Source organism: Enhydra lutris, unplaced genomic scaffold, assembly GCF_002288905.1.
Source record: "Enhydra lutris kenyoni isolate GAN:26980312 unplaced genomic scaffold, ASM228890v2 scaffoldscaffold31, whole genome shotgun sequence".
NCBI classification, from domain to species: domain Eukaryota; kingdom Metazoa; phylum Chordata; class Mammalia; order Carnivora; family Mustelidae; genus Enhydra; species Enhydra lutris.
The window spans coordinates 17,610,189-17,629,437 of NW_019154115.1; the positions used below are offsets into that span (position 1 = coordinate 17,610,189).

At 54.5% G+C, this 19,249-nt stretch overlaps 1 protein-coding gene across 1 annotated transcript in view; it reads right to left on the reverse strand.

Moving 5' to 3' along the window:
• LOC111153302 (RNA binding protein with multiple splicing 2) overlaps positions 1-18,664 on the reverse strand; it is a 26,566-nt gene extending 7,902 nt beyond the window's left edge. Inside the window, exons 1-5 of the mRNA XM_022512239.1 lie at positions 18,578-18,664; positions 2,766-2,843; positions 2,148-2,186; positions 1,179-1,241; positions 304-454 (exon numbers count right to left, since the gene is read on the reverse strand). Coding sequence (XP_022367947.1) covers positions 304-454; positions 1,179-1,241; positions 2,148-2,186; positions 2,766-2,843; positions 18,578-18,664 — 418 coding nt within the window. The remainder of the gene's footprint in view (positions 1-303; positions 455-1,178; positions 1,242-2,147; positions 2,187-2,765; positions 2,844-18,577) is intronic.
• Between the last annotated feature and the right edge of the window lie 585 nt (positions 18,665-19,249).

The window sequence follows — 19,249 nt, forward strand, 5'->3', positions numbered from 1 at the left end:
AAAAAAAAAAAAAAAAAAAGATGGGCCCCTGCCCACCTCAACCAAGAGAACCCAGAGACCGCTTCAGGGGAGAGTTGGTGATACAGACAGCTCAGGAGCTCGGTCTGTCTGCAGTCCAACAAAGGCTACAGGGGAGGAAGGAACCCTAGAGAGAGGTGGCTGTGGACAGAAGAAGCCTCCTGGCGAGGACCCCTCAATGACAATCTTGATGTCTCCCCTCCGTATGCAACTCTGCTCGGGTCCCTAGCTTGAGCCAAGTAAAAGGACAGCAGATGACAGACGACAGCTCTGAGCACTACTCACAGGGGTCCCGTGCGATGAAGTGTGCTCCTAGGGCGGGGTGAGCATTGGTGGGATTAGGTGTAGCCATTAGCTTGTTCTTGGCCATCTTGGTGTTGGCTTTGGCAAACTCTAGCCTCAGGGTCTGCGGGTTCTCAGGATCAAAGCGAATACCCTACAAGAGAAGGGAAGGAAAGGAAGGAAAAGACTTTGTAGGACCCAGACAAGAGCTCGCCTAGGGGGCACCTGGGTGGCACAGCCGGTTGAGCGAATGACTCTTGATTTTGGCTCAGGTTGTGATTTCAGGGTCCTGGGACCAAGCCCTGAGCTGGGCTCCCTGCTCTGCGGGGAATCTGCTGGTCTCCCTCTCCCTCTGGCCTTCCCCCTGCCTGTGCTCTCTCTCAAATAACTAAATCTTTTTTTTCTTTTTAAGATTTTATTTATTTATTTGACAGAGAGATCACAAGTAGGCAGAGAGAGAGGGGAAAGCAGACTCCCTGCTGAGCAGAAAGCCCGATGCGGGGCTCGATCCCAGGACCCCGAGATCACGACCCGAGCCAAGGGCAGAGGCTTAACCCACTGAGCCACCCAGGTACCCTTCAAATAAATAAATCTTAAAAAAAAAAAAAAAGAAAAGAAAAGAAATGATCTTGCCTAAAAGCCTCACCCATGCAGGGGACAAGACAGATGACGTGCTGCTTGGACCCTGTAAGTAGTGGCATCTGACACAGACAGTGCAGCCAGGGACGTGGCCCCGGAATGGCTGGGCAATGAGGCACATCTGTAGCCCCTTCTCAGGGGGCGGGGGGGGCATGGAGAGTGGGAAGGTTTGCAGGAGGTAGAACAGAAATATCTGTTGCCTAGAGGTCTGCAGGTCAGAGAAAACCTTGTCTACTCACGTTCAAAGCATTCTTGGCTGCTTCTGCTCCTGCTCGGCTGTCAAAGATCACAAAACCGACAGGCTAGTAGGAAGAAGAGAGAACACCCTTGCATCTCTCCCAACATCCCATCTCCCCCTCAAAAATAAAACAAACAAACAAACAAACAAAAACCAACTTCTTGCCTATCTCCTGCCCATGTTTAGCAGGACTAGGAGAAGTTTCTCATGCATCCAAAGTCTCCCATCCAGGCTCCCCATTGTGTGAAAGGGTGCCAACAGAGCTTTATGCCACCACATTAAACATCACACTCTCCGTAAACCTTTTTTTGAAATGGTTTCAAACCTTTTTTTGAAATGCATGCCTGTGGGGCGCCTGGGTGGCTCAGTGGGTTAAAGCCTCTGCCTTCGGCTCAGGTCATGATCCCAGGGTCCTGGGATGGAGCCCCACACCTGGCTCTCTGCTCAGCAGGGAGCCTGCTTCCCCCTCTCTCTCTGCCTGCCTCTCTGCCTACTTGTGATCTCTCTCTCTCAAATAAATAAATAAAATCTTAAAAAAAAAATGCATGCCCATAATTAAGATTAAGTTCCAGTGTTTTCCCCAGCAAGAAAGGGGACACCAACGTATCAAGGACATAAGAAAGCTCCAGGCTCAATCAAGGGGCAACAGGTTGAAAACTTCTCCAACTTCATTCTGGCAAGTTGGCCACATAGGGCCATCAGGAGCCCAGGCACAGCCACCATCTCTGTGCTCTTCAGCCTTGGGGCCAGGCTGCAGCTCCGCAAACGCCGAAGCAGGAGGCCCAGGAGCTGACTGGTAAGGATAAGGGAGCTGGAAGCCACTCTTACACTGGCCCAGCACAGAAACCAGATGAGAGGGAGCAGGTATCAGCTGCCAGATGCCTCAAGATGAGGAAGAAGGCAGCAGGCTCAGGTCCAAGCTTAGCAGTCAGTCTGGGCTGGGAGGAAAAAAACTTTGGAGAGAAATTACCTGTCTCGATGTGAGCTTGATCAGGGACCCTTCATAGCCCTGCAGAGAGAGAGGGTCATCACAGAAAAGGTCAGAAGCCTTCCTTGTGCCTATCCCAGCCCCCCTCCTCCCGCACCCAGCTGCACCATTCTCACACTCCCCCGCACTCCCCACTCACGTCCACCGCTCTGACTTCCACCACTGGCATGCGCCCTCTGCCCTTGTGTTCCCCATCACATGGTCTAGCACACAGGGTGGGCATCATGAGGCAGCATTCATCATTTCACGCGTAAATTCCCGCTTGCTCTGCTAATTTATAATCTGGAAGGACAGACCCTACCTTGTAAAGTTTTCTCAAAACTTCAACTGAAAGTCTACACTGAATCGCAAATATTCCTTATATGGTTAAATCTACCGGGATTCTCTCTCGTTTCCGCTTTACAGATGAGAAAAGAAGGCTCAGAGAGGGCTAAGCCACTGGTGAAGAGAGACACGGGAATGAGCTGAACCAGGACAGAGAGCCAGCTCTGCAATCACAATTTCTGATACGCTGTCCTCTGTCTTTTCTGCTGCCCTGTCCAGGTCAGACTCATTCCTGATGTTCCTCCTCTGCCTATGGGCAGCTGGGTCCAGACTCACCTTGAACGGCCGGAAGAGCAGGTAGAGTTCTCTGGGTTTAATGTCCACAGGGAGGCCACTGACAAATAGTGTCCGGACCTGGGGGACAGAGACCACAGCAGACAGGGTACAATGGCTCTTCCTTCAGGAAGGAACTGGAATCCTTCCAGAGGCGAAGGAGGAATTCCGTGTACCCTGGGCTTCCTTTGGAGGCCAAGGCAAAGGAACACTCTGGAGTTTCACAGCATTTCACTTCTCAAAGCCCTTCCTATCCACTTTGCTTTCTCTGTGTTCATGCCACAGGTGGTCCAACAAGCACCTGCTGACAGCCTCTGTGCACAGACTGAACGGCGGCCAAAGGAGAAAGCCCTGTGTTGAGGAGAGAGCCCTGTGTGATAAGCACACAGATCAAGGATCCCAGAGACTTCCAGAAAGCTATGGTGTCTATACCCCCGAAATTATACAAGTCACAATGTATATAGTTTTCAGAGGGTACCAATGGACCCCTGGTTGAGAGGCTCTGCCCAGACCAGAGAAGACGCAAGGAGGTAAACAGATCCTAAGTCTTAGGCCACACTTCACCCTGGAAGGATTTCAACAGAGGGCCCAGCACGTTCACAACCATCTCCTAGTGCTTCCTACGCTAGACGGAGGCTCTTCAATGGCAGGGACTATGCTGTATTCTTGCCTATATGCCCCGTTCTTAGCATGTGGCTGTATTAAATGTTTACTGAGTAAGGAACCTGGCTAAGGAGTCAGAGAGGGAACAGTTACGCGGGGTTTTGGAGATTGAGTAGGATCCCACTAGCTTCAAGTGAGGCAGATGGCGCTGTTAGAGCCTTGCCCTCACCATGGTGACAAGTTCCTGGTAAAGCCAGGTCAAGACACCAGGGGTCCATCCTGTGACTCTGACCAGCCCTGACCCCTGAGCTGTGGGTGAGGTCCCTGAGAGGCTGGCAGACACTCTACCTCACCACTGGCACCAGATGCTCAAGGAGCAAGGCCAAATCAGCCAATAATTAGAATAGGGAGGGAGGATTTTCCATCGTTTAGGTCCATTAAAAATACATATAAAAACTGTGGTTGAGGCATGAAAAAAAAAACAAATAAATAGAGCTCCCCTATACACTTGACTCCTGATTTCAAGCTGCATCTTGTACCATCAAGCCACGCATAGGTCTTCTCGACTCATCCCTGTTGGTGTAAGAGAAAGCTCACGGGCCTCAGTCACCCCCACCCTCCATGTGGCCATTCCTGAGGCATTCAGATGCCCTACAGGGGCCACATCCCCTTCTCCAGAGGCACCAAAGAATTTCCTCCATGCTCCAGTGATGGCCTCCTGAACCCAGGCAACAGCCCTTCCAATGGCTTGAACCAGGAAGCTGAGCAGCCAGGCAAAGTTACACCCAATGCAGGCAGGCACACAGACAGACAGACAGACAGACAGGACACACACACCCCCAGCAAATACACAGATCTCAACAGAGCCAGAAATGGCAAAGGAAACCAGCACGGACAGCTGCTGGTAACCAGGGTCACCAGCCCCGCCCACACCAAGAATGACTCCCAGCCCATCGCTGATCAAGAATGGATTGAGGACAAGCTGTTTCTCTCACACAGGTGTTTGCCAAGAAGCAAACCAGGCAGAATCCCTTGCCATTCAGTATGCATCTTCCCCCTCTGGTCGTGCCTCTCCCTCCCCAGACATGTCTCTGCTTCTAGGCCCGGGTCAAAGGTTCTGCACATTTCATTTCCCTGTGGATGCAGTTCTCAGGCATGGCCCAATTTCCAGAGGAACCTGAGAAGAACTGGACAGCCCAAGCTCCAGGTAGAGTAAACCCAGCTCCTGGACTCTAGAGGACGGTCGTCTACACGCCTCTGCCCTCTGATGGAAGGGCCTTTAATTTACATGTAAACCCTCAAACAGAAGTGCTAGGCTCAGGTCACGCAGCTTGTTCTTAAAAGGCAGCAGACCCGGGCACCCAGCCCACCCCCAAAGATGGACTGACAGAGTACAAGCCCAGCCAGGGCCGTGCTTGATGGACCTGGCTCAGTCCTACTCCCTGCTCCCTGGGGTGTGGTTTTGGTCAAAGACAAGGATCCAGAGCCGCCCCACAGAAACCTCTGCCTCAGTTCTCCCCAGGGGCCACCCACTTCACCCAGGCTAATTTTAAACCCTTCCTCAAATGGCTCCTTTCTGGCCAGACCTCCCTAGAGGCCCCCTTAAATAGCAAGTTCTCAGCATAAAATTTCCTGCTTGGGTTGCGGGTGGGGTTGAGGGTGAGTATGGGGGAGCTTTCCCTCATTCCCAGCTCGGAGCCTTGTTTCCAGCCTTCCCTCTGGGCCAGATGACCCTTTTCCTCTGTTTCCACCTTTTAGGTCCCGAAGTGTCCAAAATACTACCATCTGGCTACCACCCCATCTCCGGCCAGCTCCCAGAACACAAGCTGAGGTCAGGCGATTACGGATTAGGTGGTGGGTCCCCAGCCACCAGGTCGCAGATAGCCTACCCTGTATACTCACTTGACCCTAGCGTCACCGGCAGATGATGTGCCCTCTGCCTATCCCCTTGCGCTGACAGGGAAACTGAGGCCCAGAAAGGGCTCATACAGCTGAGCTCACAAGGGAGCCGAGTTGGGTAAGATCCAGGCACCCTGACTTATCCATCTATGCCACCAGCAGTCCATCCTACTGTGGGGGCAGGGGGAGCGGCATCAAGGCGGCCTCACTAGCCTTCACCGGTGGGTGAAGTTCTGTCAGTTCGGTAGGTGGTCCCTTCCCCGGGCACCTGTTTAGGACGCTGGAGTGATGGGGGAAGAGCAAGAAGGAATCAGAGGTGGAAGGAAGCGTCAGCCTAGCCTGCTGCTCAGCTGCTGTGGAGAGGACAGGAGGTTGCAGAGACCACCCCCTTCCTGCTTCCAGCTCTGTCCAGTCCTGCCCCCCAACAAGCACCCCCACAGGCCTGTCTCAAGGCAGCTGTTTGCGCTACCCCTAAGCGCACCCCTCCCTCATTCCCTAACTGAAGGGCTCTCATCTTTCGGGTCCCTCTGTCTCCTCACTCCCCTTTCCTTCCCCTGAAGTCCTATGGGGCCAGGATGCCCTGCCTTCTATTGTTCCCACAATCTAAACTTCTAAACTTACCCCCTGCACCTGCACTCTATAAAACCCCCAGAGATAGGAGCCAAGTCTCAAAACCTTCCCATCCCCCATGGGGCCTAGAGTCACGCCTCCGCATTTGAACTACCCACCCCTCCCACCCCATCTCTGTGCCCCTCAGTCCGTCCAGATGAAAGACTCCCAGCCAGGGGCAGGTGTGGCCCGGCAGGGCACAGGGACACCACACGGGGGAGAGCGCAGGCTCTGGTCGGTTACACCAGAGTTTGCCTCCCAGCTTTATGCCTGGCTTGGGGAAGGGCTGTCATCTCTCCAGAGCTCAGTTCCTCCATCTGTACAATGCAGATACCATCTACCTCCAGGATGAAGAACTCACTCTCCTCTATGCCCAGCACGTAGCAGAGGCTCAGTGAAATGCTGGTTCACTTAGGGCTCCTGTAATCACAGCACTGACCTGCACAAAAACCTCCCCTATCAGGGGCCATGAGCCATGGATTTATAAAGTTGCCTAGTGAGTCTGGATTGGGTCCAAGTCAGTCTGGAGCTGGAAATGCAGGTGAGTGAACCTTAAGTAGTCACTGGATTCATTAATGTTCCTCTTCTCTAGAGAGGGAATGGCCAAGGTGGGAGGCACCATGGAGAGCAGCTAGTTCAGCACTCTCACTCTGCAGATGAGGGAACCAAGGCTCAGGATAGGAAGGTGACACAGCAAGCTGATGGCACAGTCAGGTCCTTTAGGGGACGGCAGGGACAGAGACATACAGTGACTTCTCCAAGGCCTTGCCTACTAGTTGTGTCCCAGGCTTGCACTGGAGACTCCTCCTTCTCTGCCCCCACTGATGCCAGCCTCATGGCAATAGGGTGCGACACGCAGGAAAGAGCTTTGGTACAGACAAGGGTTTGGGCACCAACTGCAGGTTGATGCCAAGCTAGATAGAATGGGGCGCCTGGGTGGCTCAGCAGGTTAAAGCCTCTTGCCTTCGGCTCAGGTCATGATCTCAGGGTCCTGGGATCAGGCCCCGCATCAGGCTCTCTGCTCCGCGGGGAGTCTGCTTCCTCCTCTCTCCGCCTGCCTCTCTGCCTACTTGTGATTTCTATCTGTCAAATAAATAAATAAAATTTAAAAAAAAAAAAAAGAGTTAAGCTAGATTAACCAAAGCACCCACATCCTGCCTACTCTATGTGTTCAGTATAGGAATTCAACAACAAAAACGTTTTATTAAAGTATTTGAAGAAAACAGAAGGGGTGGTTCACACAATCCTGGGCTGCTAGAAGGCACCAACCTTGTTGCCTGGGCCCTTCTCCTTCCATACACTCACCCTTTCTCCAGAAGTATCCAGAGAACGCAAGGGATTATCTCCCCCATCCTGAAACATCTAAGGCAACAGTGCTGGTGGATGGTGCTGGACCACAACCACAACCTCAGTGCAGGTGGAAGGTAAGTTTGGAACAGGGTAGGGAGAGTATCAGGAGAGAAGTGGACAAAAGTATGGAGAATCTTTAGAAGTCAGTGAAAGAAGAAACATGTTGAAGAACAGCTCTTCTGGTGGAACTTGCTAGAACTACCATGTCCACATGGACAAGGAACTTGGCCAGAGAGGTGTGCCCACTAAAGACACTGCAGACATGGCTATGCCGCCTTCATGATGGTCAGGAGCAGACCTGGTCTTGCTGGAGGTCCCAGCCAGCCCCAGGTCTGCCTGGAGGAACCAAATGGCCTTTGGCACAACTGTGTCCCCCCCCACCCAGCAGGCTCTGGGGGCTCCTGAGGCTGTTCTTCCTTTAGACAAATCCTGCTGCCTGTCCTTCCCCCAAAATGCTGGAAGCAAAGGGTCGAGGAGGTCCAGTCTCATTCAAGTCCATGCCCCAGGCTATCACTGGAGGTCAGACTTCCTGAGGTTGTCCAGCTCCTCGCTAGGGTCCCTCCAGGGCTGGGAGGAAGAGCCCTCACCTTCCCCACAGGAGACCCTTGCGTTCACTCTGGGGAGGGCAGAGAACGGCAGTCTGTGAGCGGCCTCCCGTCCCCCAGCATTATTCTTGAGACCCCTGTGGAGGGAACGTCCCCCAGAAGGAGCCTCGGTCCAATTTCTAACCCCAACATGATGGGCTCCCTGGAGTGCCTGGCTATTCCTTCAGGCCTCATACTGGAGGTCTCCTTCCCTCTGCGGCCCTCTCCAGACAGAGGAAGATGACCTTCTTTTTTTTTTTTTTTTTTTTAAAGATTTTTATTTATTTATTTGACAGACAGAGATCACAAGTAAGCAGAGAGGCAGGCAGAGAGAGAGGGGGAAGCAGGCTCCCCGCTGAGCGGAGAGCCCGATGGGGGGCTCGATCCCAGGACCCCGAGACCATGACCTGAGCCAAAGGTAGAGGCTTTATCACACTGAGCCACCCAGGCGCCCCAGAAGATGACCTTCTGAAGAGAAGTAGGAAGCAGGGACTCTGGTCACCTCATTCATATCTGTGTGTGTCTGATGTTCCTCCTTCAGACAAAATGACATTTGCTTACACATGTTCAGAAAAAAGTGACATCAAACAAGCTTCAGGAGCAAGGGGATAGTGACGCACAAGGTATTAGCCTTAGAACAAGTCCAGACCTCTGTGGGAAAGGCCTCTAGGCAGGACTCATCCTTTCTGTAGGAGTCCAGGTGGACATCCTCTTGGTCCTAGACACTCCCCCAGGCAGAAACCTGTCACTCAGCGTCGCCAACCCAGGCCAGCTCTCTCAACAGCAGTTGCTCAGAGGTCTCCCTCCTCCCTGAGGCACGCGCAGGACCCCGCTCACACGGAGGCTGTAGTATTAAGGGAAGGGGGCTGTCGGAGGACAACAAGGGAGTCGGTATTCTCTACAGAGGAAAACAGCTGAGCGAAGCTTCCACAGAGGGTGGTGGTCACTGAAGGACCCCCCCACACACAAAGAGGACCCCACACGCAGGCTGGGGCCTGGCCATGCTGCCCTAGCCTTTCTCTGCAATGACAGGGAAAGGACTGACGCTAAGGATCCTGTAGCCCCAATCTGCCCCGACCTTTTCGACACAAGACTCCCTTCACACCAAGCATTAAACGTTCAATTTCGCAGCTGAGGGCACAGCAGGGTCCTGTGGCTGAGAAGACAGGCTCCCTAAGTCCCAGCTTTTATTATGAGGCAGAAAGGGAACGGGCAACTGGGTGGCTCAGTCAGTCGAATGTCTGCCTTCGGCTCAGGTCATGATCCTAGGGTCCTGGGATTGAGCCCCACATCGGGCTCCCTGCTCAGCAGGAAGCCTGCTTCTCTCTCTCACTCTCCCTGTTTGTGCTCCCTCTGTCTCTATGTCAAATAAATTTTTAAAATCTTTGAAAAACAACAAAAAAAGGGCAAACACCACTTTCAAAAAACAGTGAAATGATCATGGATATGAAACCCTCTCCTTTAACTCTGAAGGACAGCCACAGCATTCTTCTAAACCCCAGCCTTGTCATCTCCAAGACAGTCCTGCCGGGACTTCAGGGACCAACCACCCCGACCTCTTCCCCATCCCACCCCCAGATAAACCCCTCGGGTCCACCAGGAACACTCTGCCCTAGAAGACAGACTTGTGCCTTCTAGGCAAATCCCTGCCTCACAGGCCTGGGACTCAGGAAGGACACACCCAGAGAAACGTGACTCTGGGCAATAGATACATCCACCAAAGAGATAAAAATGACATTTGAAAATGGATTCTTTGCAGCAGTCCTGTAGCATCTCTGGAAGCTGGAATTCAATCTGGAAAGGAGTAACTACTTCAACTGTCCATTCCATTGAACTACTGAAGTGATGGGCTCCCTCTGAATCCCCACCTACTCACACCTGCGTACAAGCTCTGGTGTCATCTGGATGGAAAACACCACTTAGGGAAGGGAGTGGGGGGAGGAGGGAAGTCCAAAAAGGGAAAAACAAGCCTCTCATAAGCCCCTCCCACATCCTTCCCTGACTCCCAGGCCTTTGAAGCAACTGAAATGCAGAACATTTGAGCTGGAAGAAACCTTATTTTTAGATGAGGAAACCAAGGCCCAGAGGTCCAGTGAGTTGCTCATGGTCTATGTCCACAAGCTCTATGTCCCCAGGTGCCCATGAGTCAATACTTCGCAGACCTCAGTCTCACACACCAACTTACTCAGCCCTCAGTCAGGTCGGCCTTGGGCACCCTGAAAACAAGTGGCCTTTAGCCTCTGAGCTAAGAAGGCAGAAACAGCTCCTTGCAGAAGGCTGACTGTGGGGGGGGGGGGTCCTTGTCTACTGGATGATCCCATGGTTAGTCCTTAACAAAATTAATTATAGGAAAGTCAAAGGAAGACAGACTGCCGATTCCCACCAGCTAAGTGGGAACAGCCTTGCGCCCTGCTGACTTGCAGGCAGGCACCAGAACAGCGCCACAGACATGCCTCAGACAGGGCAGCTGGGCATGTGTGGCCCCAGACACCCAAGTCCAAACAGAAGGCCAGGCCACCCCATCAGCCACCACCGCCCCCACCAGCCAGACCCTGGGAGTTTATGAAATGCAACCGGTGTTACATCCAGCTTACGGCTTTCCTGATATGAAGATACTACAGGTCCTGCGGCACCTGAGTGGCTCAGTCAGTTAAGTGTCTGCCTTCGATCTCAAGATCCTAAGATTGAGCCCCACATCAGGCTCTGTGCTCAGTGCAGACTCTGCTTGTCCCTCTCACTCTCCCCCTGCCCGCTCGCTCTCTGTCAAATCAATAAAATCTTATAAAAAAAAAAAAATACTAAAGGTCCTTTCTTTTTCTAAAGATATTGATGTATTTATTTATTTGAAAGAGAGAGAGGGCAAGAGCAAGCAGGGGGACAGAGAGGGACAAGCAGACTCTGCATGAGCACGGAGCCTGATGTGTGGCTTCATCTCAAGACCCTGAGACCATGACCTGAGCTGAAAGCAAGAGTTGGTCACTTAAGGGACTGAGCCACCCCAGCGTCCCCTAAAGGTCCTTTCTAAGCTTGCATCAGCCATCATCACTCTTCCTCCAGGAGGAAGAAACACTGTTGAGAATGGAGACACCAGAGGACTCGGGCTCAGCCTCCTGCTCAGCAGGCACCTGCTGCCAGATATGGAAACAAAAAAAAAAGAGCCTCAAACCAACTGTCAGGGAGCCTGGGTAAGGAGCCCCAGCCTGGCCACCAGCCGGGCAAATGGCTTTGCAGACTTCCTCTGCTGCTTCAACTATACAGAGGAAGGATGTACTGGCCTTGGGGTCCTTCACACTCTACCTTGGGAGATACCAGGGACACAGGAGAAGGTGACTGAGTCCCCGGATAAGGCTTGGGCATTGTCCTCCAGCTGCTCAGAGCTTAAGCGGCTCCCTTCTGCCCATAAAAAGGCCAAGAAAATGATGAAAAGGGGGACAGAGATTGAGAGAGTGACAGAGCAGGAAGTCAGCAGCCACACCCTAGGGGTCTGGAAGGGGTCTCTGCTGGGGCGGTGTTGAGGTTGACAAAAAGAAACCTCAGGGCAGTCCCCCACACGTAACTCCCTCCCAGAGATCTCTGTGGCCAGGGTTTCTTCTTTAGGGTGTGCATGTAGAGGCAGGGTGGGGGAAGGGAGCCGCCTGGGTCCCAGGCCGAGGCTTGGCACCAGCAGGTCGCTCTTACCCCTCCCGGGGGGGAAAGAAGTCCCTCTGAGTGGGGCCACTTGACGAGAGGTGGATGGAATGTGGTGACACGGCCCGCAGATGCAGGACTTATAAGGGCTGAACAAGGACACAGGGAAAAAGAGCAAGCAGATACAGCCAGACAGTGGATGGGAATTGAGACACAGGCTCCCAGAAAACCAGTGCTTCCCATGCTCCCTCCAAAGAGCTCTGGGCTGCTCAGCTCCGGGGCTAGGACACCGCCCAGCTTCCCTACACCTAGGACACCTTCGATGCCATGAAGGACCAGGCTTCAGATGTGTTCTATAGCATTATGCCTGCCCCTGCTAATTACAGCCCCAAATCACAGGGTTTGGCTCTCAGACCCCACCTGGGCTGCACTTTGTGGTTCCCAGATCTTTCATACCTACCATCTGGCATAGGAACAGGACAGTCCCTGGGTGGAACAGGGAGAACAGTCAGGCCATTTCACAGATGAAGAACCAGCTCGGGGATGAGCTGCTAGACCAGCCGGGGGCAGAGCTGGAGTAAAACCCAAGTCATTTGGGAAGCTGAGCACTTGCCCTACAACCTGCCATGTGTCTTAGAGTCTAGACTGTGTATGTATGGGCTCAGGGGAACCAAGCTGGGGTGGTAAGAAATTCTCTAAAGGGTGGGGCAGGACCAGGTACCAATAGAGTCTTAAATAATAAGGCTTCTGACCTCGGGCTACAAGCCACTTCTAGCCCCAGGAACAGAAGGCACAACATCTCAGGGACAGACCTGGTCACAAAGCCTGTTGTGAGTACAGCCTACATCTCATTTACAGGAAAGCAGACCAAACCAACTGAACTGCCCAGCGCAGACTCAGTGCGCCAGGGGACTGTTTTCCGTTTGGTTCTAGACACTGCCAGGGGCCAAGGCTTTCCGAGGCAACTCAAGTGGCAGGGTCACAGGGTCCCCAGCACAGAGGATCGTGAGGGCAGGCTTCCTTCCCTCCTGTGCCACCCACCTCCCCCATCCCTCCTGAGCCTGTGTGGTCAGCCAACACAGATCGATTGCTCGTTCCTGTCCCTGGCAAGAGTCGCAGCTGTCACCACTGCCATGCACCAAAGTGTATTCCCGGGAGAACCTTATATCCCTCCCCCAGCTCCAAAATCAGTACCTCCAACCCTTAAACCCTTAAACCACTTGACGTTATTTCACTGTGAACTCAGAGTACCAAGCCTACCACACCTGCCCACTACCTGAAGGAAGCAGATGAAGCCTGGTAAGAGGGGGTTCCTAACACAACGCTTCTGTTGGGAGGGATCTCTGTTTGGGAACGGAAGCTGCTTCAAGGGTCTGCATTTTGGATTGCAGGTCCCGGGTCACACACATCCCTAGCAGTGCCTGGATATAGCCACCACCACACATTAAGAATGAGGGCCAGTCTGGGCAGAAGTTCTTCCAAGTCTTCATTTCAACAAATGTTCTCAAAAAAGGGTCCAGGTCCTATTCCAGTCACCTCTCCTGACACCCCCTCTACCAGTAAAAGCCCAAGACCCATTTGGGAAGGGAGAGGGTGGCTAATCACAAAAGGGAGCTAGGTACTCCAGACACTCATCCCACAGCCTCGTGTAAGTCAGGCCCTACCCTTTCTTCCCGGGAGTCCCAGGCCTGTTCCGAACTATACAGGCAGCCTTGATGACTTGTGACAGCCAAGAGCCTCTGCTCAGTGGGCCATAAACGACTAAAGGCCATGGCAGACAGGCCTAGACAGACCCGCCCATACCCACAGCCCCTGCTATCCTCCAGAGGCCCCCAGCACAGACGAGTCCACCAGCAGACTCTTCAGGAAGGTCTGATTCTTCTGTCAGCCGTGGCACATCTCAGAGATATCCACATTTTTTCCATCCAAGGATACAATAGGGGAAGCAGCAGAAAGAGGGAGGCCATGCTGTCCCTGGGCAGGGAGTAGATGGGATTCCAGCACACAGAGCTTTGTGGGGTATCTATAGTTCCCACCTCACAGCAACACAGTTTCTGAAGTATAGGGATGGGCTCTGCCCCCCTGCCTCATGGCTTTGCCAGAGGTGTGAGGGGACACCTCTGAGGCAGCCATGGTCAGGGGACAGCAGAGAAACGAACAAGTTACCAGATGTCACTGCCACCCAAAACCAACAGCTCAGCCGAGTCTGAGGGCCATGGACCAGGAGCCCAGACCCCAGGGCAGGTAGGATGGACTCCTCTTGCTCTCAGGACTGTCTGGAGGCCCAACAGGATAAGTGAGTGGAGAACACAAGAGCAAAAAGCAAGGCATCCCACACTTCATGTCTGGACTCCACTTTGAGTACTCCTCAGCCCCTCTGGAGCTGGGGATGGGGATGAGAAGAAATCAGAAGGTCCAAATGCTGAATGGGATTGAGAAGCTGGTTCTTATTGGGATAAGCTAGACAGGCTGCCCATGTGCAGGAAGAGATAAGGTGCCCCAACAGAATGATGCCCGCCTCCTCCCCCACAAAATGACAGGCAGTCACTTTAGAGTGGGTACCATTTCTTTAGTTAAGATGCCCAAAGCAGCAGGATACCAAGGTGGGCTGGGGGCAGGGGTAGGGGTGGGAATGAAAGCAGTAAGCCCCAGGACAGGGAACAAGGGGGTGTACTACCTGTGGAGGCTGAATAATAAAATGGGCTTGGTCTGCTTTTATCATCCCGTGATAGCAATTCTCAACAATACCTGTGATAAAAGGCTCCTCCCCCAAGGGCTGCCAGTTCCCATCACCCAGTCCTCGGATGCCCGAGCCCAACAGGAACTAGCCTGCAGCAACATCACCCAAAGCTCGGGCCTCAAAAACTTTAGTTGCAGGACTTTACTCCCCACGCCCCCAACCCTCACCAAAAACCCTAATGTAAAATGGAGCAGCAGGTATAGCGTGTGGTTAAGGGCAAATTCTGGGTTCAAATCCCAAATTATCTACTTACTAGCTACATGATAGCTTTAAAAGATGTTATTTAATTGAGAGAACGCACGCACGCATATGCACACACAAGCTGGGGGCGGGGGGCAGGGAGCAGAGGGAGAAGGAGAGAATCCCGAGCTGACTCCATGCCAAGCACGGAGGCTGACATGGCACTTGATCTGAGGACCCTGAGATCATGACCTGAGCTGGACACCCAGCCAACTGAGCCATGTAGGGCCCCTACATCAAAGTTATTTAAACTTTTGGTCTCAGATTCCTCATTCATAACGTGGTGATGACAATAAAGTAAGCAATTGTTGTGAAAGTTCAAGGAGGTAAAATGGTCAGGTACTTAGAATAATGCCCCGCACGAATGCTGGGCATGCCCACTAATATCAAGGACAGCCTCTCTATTAGGCTATTTGAGCAGAGAGGTCACATCCACAACAACCCCAGCCTACAGCAGATGCCTGAGCCTACCTGCCGGGGCTCTGTCTCCAGGTAAATGCCCAGAACAGAGGCTTGCCTTCACTCATACAAACAAATAATAAAAAGCTTACAGATAGAGCACCAAGATGTCCCGGATTCTGTCAAAGGTTTTTGATGGCAGAGAAAAAGGGAAGTGGCTGAGTCACATGCTGGACCCCAGAATTCCTTCACCTTCATCTAGAGTGCTAACCCTGGCCCATCCTGCCAGGGATGTGGCTGGCTCCTCAGAGACCTCTAGAGGACACACGACAGACCCAGGGGTGCCAGGTCCGCAAGCAGCCACACTGGCCCGGATCCACTGGATGCAACAGACCAGCAAAGATGGAGTGGGAGGACAGGAGAGGCCAAGACCCTCAGGTCAAGCTGTAGCTTCTTTGGCTGCCTTTCTACAGTTTACCATTAGGCTGGCAAAAAAAACTTCTTTAACTCTTAGAAAATTGAACTCCTACCACCCCAAGATTCCAAATACTACACTCCCTTCAGCTCTGCCGCCCCCCATGCAGTGAATACTGTAACTTAGTTTCATCATGTATTATGAAAGTCTCCTTTTTCAAAATAGAATGCTTTCAAACCACATGTACCCCTCCCCAGAAACACTGTAACTCTCTAGCCAGCCCTAAAGAATCAGTAAGGTATGCTTGGGTCTGGGGTTCCAAAGCATCAGAGGCAAGCCTGCCCTGTGCTACAGTCTCACAGTACTTTCTGGAGCTCCCAGCACCAGCCATGACCCATCTGGGTTAAGGCATAGCCTCTAGATCGAAAGGGACACTTCACTCTTCCCCTGCAGAACTTCTCCTTAATTCATTGCCGTCCTCCTTAGCTTTCAAATGGTACCATAGCTTCTAACACATCTCCTTTCCAAGTGGCAGAAAATGCCCATTTCCCCCAAGCCCTGCGTGATCTTGGACTCTTCATAATGTAGCCCCCAGGACGGCTGCAGCCTAGCAAACTCCAGGTACTCATGCGGTTCCACAATCCACCTCTCCCTCTGACATCTACTATGCGCTCTTCTTGGAACGCTTTCTGACCAGCACAGGTTTCCCAACCTCCTAACCTGGCCACATCTCAGGAAGGGCTGATCTCTACCTTCTCAGGGGCACCACGGCATCACTTGCTGATATCCCCTTATTTTACCTACCGTTACATTTAACCTCCCGTCCCCTCCTCCTTCTTACCTTCTAGTCTGTGATCTTGAACCTGTAATCCTGCTCCCTGGGCCAGTAAAGGAACCTAATGCCTGTGATAGGAATAAAGCCCCCAGCCATAAGGTGGTCGAGCAGGGGAAGTCAAGGCTACACAAAGGAGCAGCCCTACTGATACCCCCTTCTGGAACCATGACAACACACCCCTTTCTCCAGCCACCTAACACCTTTAGGAACTGAGGTCTTCTGGTGGGCAAGAAGGATTCCTTGGTTTTCCAGGTTTGCTTTACCTAATCTCCGAGAGCCAGCCTGGCTCAGCCATGAGAGTAAACTACCCCAGCTAACAGAGATTCCCCAGATGGTGGCTCCTGGGGGATGCAGAAATGACTGCCTAAGGGTCAGCTAAGCTAAAGGGAAGGAATTCAGTTCCAGCTCAAACCACCAATTGGACAAGGAACCTCAGCAGAAGAGCTCTTGGCCCAGAAGTCTAATGAGGAGAGGGGGCTCATCCTTGCACTTACCTGACCAGAGCAGACACCGGAATCCAGGAGATTCCCAGAACTTTAATTTTAGAACTCTGTTACACACAGGCCTGTGCCCCTCCATCAACACCAGGTGCGCTGATTCCCTTAACCACTACGGTGTTGTCACCCACCTCTGCCCCCAAGGAGGAGTCACAGGGATTCCACTTCTTGAAGATTCTGCCTTCTCTCTCAGAAAAAGCACTTAGAAAAAAGTGGCCAATACTTCACATGCTTTCTCTAAGAATTTAGCTTGACCACAAGGTTCACCCATCCCACTTCAAAGGGGTACGTCTGAGGGGTAGGTCACCCAGCCTCTTGGGTGAACTCCCTGCTGAGGTCAACCATCTAGCACTAGTGACCTTCTGGGTCTTGGCCCAGCTTCACAGGAGACCAAGCAGAGATCCCATACACACCAGCAACCCTGTCACTCTCCCCTCAACTCTCAGGGGAGATTCTGAACAACCAGGTACAGTTAGGATGGGGTTAAGGTTCCCACCAGTGCCATGGGCCTGTCAGCATGTCAAGGTCCGAGGAGGACAAGGACTTCAGGAGCCAACCCCCATCCCTTGCACTGGAGCCCACACAACCCCAGCAGACAAATGTCAGGCCCTCCCTTGTCATCCTTCTGTGTGAAGTTATATATTCCCCACCCCTTCCCCCAAAAAAGTGAGATCTAGACCTAGATTCTCAAGATGCCATGCCATTGGTGGACTCGGACTAGCAGTAACCCTCTGAATTACTAAGAATGGGTGCCGGTGGTGTGACCCTCCCACCATCCCTCGCACAGTGAGGAGCCCAGCCCAGCACTGGGCCACCGCCGCCATTCTGCACCAAACCTACGGCACGGCCCGCCAGCACCACGGCCACAGCACTGGAGGGAGGCAGCAGCACCAGCCCCCATCAGGGGCTCTGCGGTTTCTACCCCCAGACCAAGGGGAAAGGAGCTCAGGGTGGATAAATGGCCCTTGGTTTCCTGGGCAAGGGCTTTCCAGGGCGCGGCAGGAAGGGTCTCTCAGCCCTGGAGTGACACAGCTTGCCAGAGGCCCTTGGAAACAGCTGCAAAGCCTGCCCCTTCCACACCACTTTTTGTCTCAGCCGGCCCAGGTCCTGGTCTCCATTCGCTGCCCGTAGCTCTCAGGCTTATATCCACCACCTCAGACCCCATCCCACCCCACCCCCCGCCCACAAACACCCTCCCCGATTTGGCCATCCCATTAACCACCCAGCTATTGCTGATTCCACGAAGCCGCCTCACAAGCCCTCCTCTTAGCACATGTCTGGTGGTCAAGATAATGTCGCCTCTCCTTGCAGAATCCCACCCAGGCCAGCTCTGGGGTTCCGGATTGCCTGCCTGGATTGCCTACCGGAGGAGAACCGGGAAAGAAGTATCTTCATGCATCTCTTTCTCAACTCTCACTAACCACCCGCCGACCTCTTTGCCAAAGCCCAAGTTCTGGGGCTGCAAGGAAAGTCCGTCCACCCCCCGTGACTACAGCTCAGTTGTAGTGAACCAAAGCGCGGGGCTGCCGGCCCGGGCCTCCAAGGTCACGGGGAGGGGTCAGGGTGGAAAGTGTAAGGCAGTGAGGGTGCCGCCCGCCCGCGGTCCTAATCCCGTTTAGTTCCTTCCAGCGGAGGCGGGAGTCCCGGCCATACCGGAGGAGCGCCTCGGAAGGCTGTAGCGGGCCGGCCCGAGAGTGGAGAACGAGGGACGCGCGGGCAGCGGGCGTGGGGCAGGCACCGCCGCTCGCCCACCACGGGACGCACGGACGGCGGGCGGCGCGCGGCCCGCCCCGAGCCCGGGAGGGCGGGGAGACAATGCCCGCCCGGCGGGGCAGTCCAGGCCGCGCGCCCCCGCCCGCCGGACACGGGCTGCTCCTCCCTGGCCGAAGGGCAGCGGCGGGAAGGCGCCCGGAGCGCTTGCCAGACCGGCCCCGCGCGGCGCGGGAGGCCCAGCGCGCCCTCTCCCCCGCCCACCTCCGCGTGCACTTCACCCCAAGTCCCGGGGCCGCAGACCCACCTCCTCCTCCAGAGTGCCGCCGGAGCCCGTGCCGGTGCCCGTGCCGGTGCCGGTGCTGTGCTCGCCGTCCGGCTTCAGGTTGCTCATGGTGCGGGGGGTGAGGTGGGGGTGGCGTGGGGAAGGGAACGCTGAGGGCGAGCACGACGCCCGGCCCCGGCAAGGAGGTGGGAAGGGGCGCGGTGAGCGGTGCGCTCCGGGAGTGCGGGGCGGGGTGGCTGTGGGGGGCGCGCGGGGCGGGGGGGGGGGCCGCCGCCGCGTGGGGGGGGGGTCACATCAAGTTTGGCGGGTGCGGGAGGGGGGGAGGGGGTGCGGCGGGGGAGGCACTCGGAACCGGAGCCGAGCCCCAGCGGCCGCCGCCTCCGCCTTTTCACTGCGACCGGCGAGTGCGCCCGCGGCGGCGGCGGCGGCGGCGGCGGCGGCGGCGGGGGGCGGGCGCCGGGGGAGGGGGCGGGCGCCGGGCGGTGGCGGGGGGCGGGGGCCGGAACCGGCCTCAGCTGGGGCCCGGCCAGCCCCCTCCCCCGCCCTCCTCGCGGTCTCCGGGGGAACGCGCAGCCAATCCTCGCCGCCCACTGAGGGCTCGCCCCGGCCGGGGCTGCGGCGCGCCAGCCTCCGGCAGGGCTTTTCCCCTCGCCCTCGTCGTCTCTCACCCTCTCTTTCCTTTCCCCTTACCCT